This window comes from Arachis ipaensis, chromosome B03 (genome assembly GCF_000816755.2).
Source record: "Arachis ipaensis cultivar K30076 chromosome B03, Araip1.1, whole genome shotgun sequence".
In the NCBI taxonomy this organism is placed as follows: Eukaryota; Viridiplantae; Streptophyta; class Magnoliopsida; order Fabales; family Fabaceae; genus Arachis; species Arachis ipaensis.
Window position 1 is genome coordinate 83205244 of NC_029787.2, and position 6055 is coordinate 83211298.

The window sequence follows — 6055 nt, forward strand, 5'->3', positions numbered from 1 at the left end:
CAAACTTATATATATTCATAAGAATATAATGAATAACATAAATACATCCAAATTTAAGTATTGATTCATCTAAATTAAGTTAACATTACAACTCCCAAATCAAATATATGAGTGCAAAAAAAATTATAATCACAAACACATTTAAAAAAAATAAAACACATTATACATAAATTGAAAAAAAAAATAAAACCTTTTATTAAATAAAAAAAAGGATAACATATCTTCATGAATGAATTCAACCAAATTTTTTTAACATTTTACAAGTAGAACTATCAGAGACAAAGAAGAAGTGCGACGTGGAAGAGGAGATAGGGGGAGGAGGAGACGGTTGTGCGTGGTGCGAGGGAGAAGACCAGAGACGAGGAGGAGTCCATCGATGGAGGAGGTGCGGAGATGTGCGTGCGTCACGAGGGAGGTGAGCGTCGCCGAAGGAGGAGATTGTCGTAGAGGAAGTGGGCAACGCGGGAGAAGACGAAAGCAGTCACAGATGAGGAGAGGAAAGCGCTGCAGTTCTGTATCTTTACGGAAGGAAGATTTTACTAGTGATGAAAATCTGATTTAGAATATTTAGGATCTTGTTTGGAATTTGTAGGGATTTATAAGATTTAAATTTAAAATTTGAATTTGAATTTTAGTTAATCTGTTTTTGTAATTTTGTTTAGGGTTAAAAAAATAATAAAAAGGATGAACGAAGAATTAATTTAAAGGATACCTAATTGAACTGTATTATATATCTTTCCGTTAATATTATAAACCGGGTCTGAGTTTTTTTTATTTTTTAAGTTTATTTTCAGTATTTTGTTAAATTTTATAAAAAAAATAAAAATAGTTAAAATAGATTATGAGAAAAGGACAAATAGGTCCCTAACTTTTTATCCCGCGGACATTTTTGTTCCTGACCTTTGAAAAATACTTTTAAGTCCCTGACCTTCACAAAATTTGGACGGATCAGTCCCTCCGTCCAAATGCCGGGACTGATCCGTCCAAATGCCTCCGTCAGGAACTGATCCGTCTAAATTTTATGAAGGTCAGGGACTTAAAAGTATTTTTCAATGGTTAGAGACAAAAATGTCCACAAAACAAAAAGCCTAAGGACTTATTTATCCTTTTCACTAATAGAAAAAAGTTATTCATTTTAAGTGTGTTTTATAAGAGCATGTACAGCATTTTACAAAAGTTAAAAAGAAAATATTTAAGCCAAAATATGGATATATTTGCGTATCTTAAATCGTGAAGTTTGAACTTATCACTTAAAAAGTAAAATAAAATATATTTTTTATTTTTAAAATTTGCCAAAATTTTAAAAATATTTAAGTTTTATGAATAAATTACCATTTGTACCCATAAAAGATATAGAGTATAGATGCCGACAAATGTACCCATATAAGAATAAAATAACAATTGTAATTACAGAAGATGGCTTATGTGTGTCAAAAGTATCCTAACAGACCAATTGCGTAACCAACGTCCGGGTACTTTTGGTACACGAAGGCCATCTTCCGTGGTTATAATTGTCGTTTTATCTTTTATGGGTACAAATGGTAATTTATTCTAAGTTTTATTTTGTTTCAAACGTTTTCGATTAGCATCAAATACCCTTTTTTTTTTAACCAAAGATAGAGATATTCGAACTCGCGACCTCTTAGTTGGTACGGAAAAACTATACTATTTGAGTTATAACTCATTGGAAGTTATAGTATCAAATACTCTTGATAACTAAAAAAGTTGAAGATCAATTCATTAATAATACATAATAAATTGATAACTATGTTTAATTTGTTTGTGTTAAAGGTCATTCTCGTAAAATTGTTACTGAATTGCTCTTTAATTTTTTTTAAAAAAATTAGCCGTTAAAAATATATTTGATATAAATAAAAAAAATTTAAACAAAATTAAAACAACGTAAAATTTAAGTATATTTTAAAACTTTTTAACAAATTTTAAAAAGAAAAAATTTACTTTACAAAAAGATATCTTAGTAAAAGACTACTTTACGTTTTCTATTTTATTTTGTTTTTTGACAATGACAACGTTAGCAATCTACTCGACTCACTTTTAATTCTTGAAGTAATTTTTTAAATTAATTTAATCCAAATCAAATCAAATAAAATAACTAAATAATTAATTTTGTATTTTATGGAAGATTTTTGTTTTTAAAAAAAGGGATCTTTCTTGAATGAATATCCAATTAGTGAGACTATGAGAGATGAGATCAGAAACAGAAGGGACACACATAATACTTCACTCTCACCTATAAATTGAATGGAAACTCCTCTCAGTATCTCCCCCTCCGTCTCTCTTCCTTTTCTTCACAAAACATAATACTAAAACAGATGGATCGACCCGGATTCGTAATTAAGCCCATCCAAGTCCAACCCACGGCCCAATCACTGGCCTCCCTCGTCGACTCAACCCGCATCCTCGCCCGCCCACCAATCTCCAATTTCCGGGTCGCCGCCGTAGGACTCGGATCCTCCGGTCGCATCTACGTCGGTGTGAATCTCGAATTCCCCGGCCTCCCCCTCCACCACTCCGTTCACGCCGAACAATTCCTCGTAACCAACCTCCTCCTCAACGGCGAGACCTCCCTCACCTCCTTCGCCGTCTCCGCCGCACCCTGTGGCCACTGCCGCCAGTTCCTCCAGGAGCTCCGCGACTCAGAGAACATCCAAATCCTCATAATCTCCGACAACAATGACCAATTCACCCCCCTCTCCGACTTCCTCCCACACCGTTTCGGTCCCCTCGATCTCTTCCCCGAAGGTTCTCCTTTTCTCTTGGAGCCCCGAAACAACGGGTTGAAGCTCACAGCCCGAACCCGAATGAATCGCGATGATGAAGATGAGAATTTGAGATCCAATAATGGTGTTGTTTGCAATGGACACGGTACGGTCGTTGATGATGAGAAGTTAAAGATTGCGGCTTTGGAGGCTGCGAATGCGTCGCATGCACCTTACAGTGGGTCCCCTTCAGGGGTGGCTCTGGTGGATTGCGGCGGGAAGGTTTATAAGGGATCTTACATGGAATCGGCGGCGTTTAACCCGAGCTTAGGGCCCGTACAGGCGGCAGTGGTGGCGTTTGTGGCGGGTGGCGGTGGTGGGTATGATGAGATCGTGGGGGCAGTGCTGGTGGAGAAAGAGGGTGCTCCGGTGAGGCAGGAAGAGACGGCGAGGTTGTTGATGCGTTCCATTTCAGCCACGTGCAGCTTCCAAGCATTGCTTTGCTGTTCCGATTCCAATGATGTTTGACAATTGGCATGGTTTTCAGATTCAGATTGTGATTATTGTTGTTGGTTTCTGATTGATCATGGTGCTCATTCATGCATATGAGTCCATGACTCATGAATGGATGGTGTATAATCATTACCATTTCTTTTGTGGTTCAAATTCTTGTTATATTATATTGTTATAATGAAACAGTACTGAAAACTCTTTTTATTATGTATATTTGTTTTCTTCTGGTAATGCACTAAAAATTGGAAATCTTACGTGGATTACTTTCCTTTCTTCTGTTAAACACCCTCTGTTGTTGTTGTTGTTGTTGATTACTTAAGAGTTATTCTAGTATATCTATTATCTATGCTGTGGTGAGACTGGTGACTAATTGGCTATACTCGTTATGACTTTTAAAAAAATGTTGCTAAAAAATATTATTAAAATATAAAAAAATATAACTTTAATTTTAACCATATTTAAACACAGACATAATAGAATCTATCATATATTACAATGCAATGAACCGAGCTTAAAACACTCACTATTATTATCTGCACAATTGAGATATATTAAATTATTTAATAATTTTCACATATTATCTCGTTCATAGGAGGACAATTTCATGTGATTGATAAGTTTTTGTTTAATGGAGAAAAAGAAACTTTATATATGTTGGAGTTGAGTTTTACCTCGCATATACCTTAAATTTATTTTGAAAGTCAAATTGGGAGGGGAAAGTATAAAATACATACATAAAGGGAAGGAAGCATCATGATGCTTTGGCTATATTTTGTGCATGTGCCATTCGTAATTACGCAGTTAAGTAGTGGATGGAGTACACAAGTACATTGATCTTTCTTATTTTAATAAATTATTTCTTCCATAATACGGTGAATGAAGAAGCATGATGAGTCAAAGATGCACTGGATTGTCCAAACTCACCCTAACAATGATGCAGTCGGAAAACGGAAATGGATCCTCTCTATTATTTTTAATACTTCAGAGAATAAAATGTGTTTTTTTATTTTTAATTCTATAAGTGTGACAAAAAAATTAATAAAACATAATAAAAAATAAAATTAAATATTAAATATCATCTAATTTTTTTTATTGGAGAGAATCTATTCCCTAGCTAAGGCCTAAGACAAACCCACAAAACACCAAATCTAATTATTCTTGTTAAGGGCACCTACTTTTGTCCTTATTTAACAAAATGGACTTCTAGGTCACAAATCTCTTCATCAATCATCATAAGTAATAAACTTCACAAGGATACCTACTTTTGTCCTTACAAAAAATAAGGTAGAAATTTATATGTAATTATGAAGTGGGGTTAGGTAAGTAAGTTTAATCCTTTCAAAGTTTCAATGAACATGTTTGTCAAATTATACTTTGTGCAAGTTGAAGCACTTGATTTCACAAATGATTGTCACCATGAAAATTTTGTTGGATAAGAAGTTATATAAATGCTTGACATCAATAAATTTGAATATTAATAAAGTAAATAACAAATTCGACTTTGAATTAAAGCCACATTAAATTTATAACTATAATATGTACATATTTCCTCGCTTTTAATAAATTTTTGTTGGGCAGAACCTTTAATCACTTTGTAAACAACTTTGTAATTTAAGATTATTTTAAAAAAGACTTCATGTATCTGCATTACTTTTTTTGTGTATATTTTGTTCGTATAAACTTTATTTTTAATAATATGAAACACAAACATTTATCTCCTTTCACTTGTTATATTATAAATAATTTTAAAACCAAAACAAAAACTGTATACAACGCACACGCAGCATAACTACATATATAGTTCATTTACCCATATCACACAAAACATATCAAATATATTAATGGAAACTACCATTTGTACCCATAAATTTTGCGAACATTGACAAAAGTACCCATCAAACAAAAAAAACTAACGTTGTATCCATGAAAGATGGGTTTCGTGTGACAATAGTACCCAAACTGTGATTTTTCGTTGAATTTTTAATAAAATTTTTAAATTACCCTTTTTATCTTCTTTCCTAAATTCCAAATTTCACAACCCTCATCCTTCGTCTCTACCACGGCCAGTCACCATTCCCTCAAAACCTAAGCACCTGATGTCTTCCTCCAACATTTATCCTCAACCTCCATCTCTCTTTATTCCAATCCTAATTTGTTCTCTAAATTTAAATCCAAATCAACTTTAACATCATTATCCTTGTTGTTTCTTTCTTCTACGGATGCAACAACAACACTAAGAAAGCACACCCTTGTCAAACTCTTCAACCTCTTTGATAAACCCATATTTCATGAGTTCTTTTGTGCTTAATTTGAGTGATTTATACAATCCTTCACCCACTTATTCACATTAATTACAAGATTTTACTTTCCCTTCCTTATTATGTCATATTGTGAAAAACATGTTTCCTAAGCTTTAAAAATTAATTATTTTAATTACCTTTATTTCCATTCGACGCCGTGATCAGTGTGTTGAGTAGTTTCAGATTTTCTAAGGCAGAATGACTTAAAGGATGGAAAAGGAAACATACTAAAATGGAAGGAGAAAGCAAAACGGAGCTTTAAGGAAACTAGTATCCACGCGATCGCACGGACGACGCAATCGCGTGCCAAGCACGAATCAGCAGCGACGCGGCCGCATGACTGACGCGACCGCGCGCCTTAAGCAGAACGCATATGACGCGGTCGCATGACTGACGCGACCGCGTGGCAAGGAAAAGCTCCAAATGACGCGACCGCGTGACCCACGCATCAGAATTTACAGAATGCGCCCCCAGCGAATTCTGAAGCCCTTTTTGGCCCAGATCCAAGTACAGACAGCATAG

The 6055-nt window shown here is 34.5% G+C and overlaps 1 protein-coding gene across 2 annotated transcripts; it reads left to right on the plus strand.

Annotated features, from left to right (window-relative positions):
• On the plus strand, positions 2198–3496 carry LOC107630642 (cytidine deaminase 1). 2 transcript variants are annotated; one of them, XM_021119035.1, is made up of 2 exons: positions 2198–2955; positions 3070–3496. In XM_021119035.1, the coding sequence occupies exons 1-2, from the start codon at positions 2334–2336 to the stop codon at positions 3246–3248; spliced, it is 801 nt and encodes a 266-aa protein (XP_020974694.1). In that variant the 5' UTR covers positions 2198–2333; the 3' UTR covers positions 3249–3496. The 2 variants fall into 2 exon arrangements, with proteins under 2 accessions (XP_020974694.1, XP_016189327.1); XM_016333841.2 differs by having other exon boundaries at positions 2198–3496.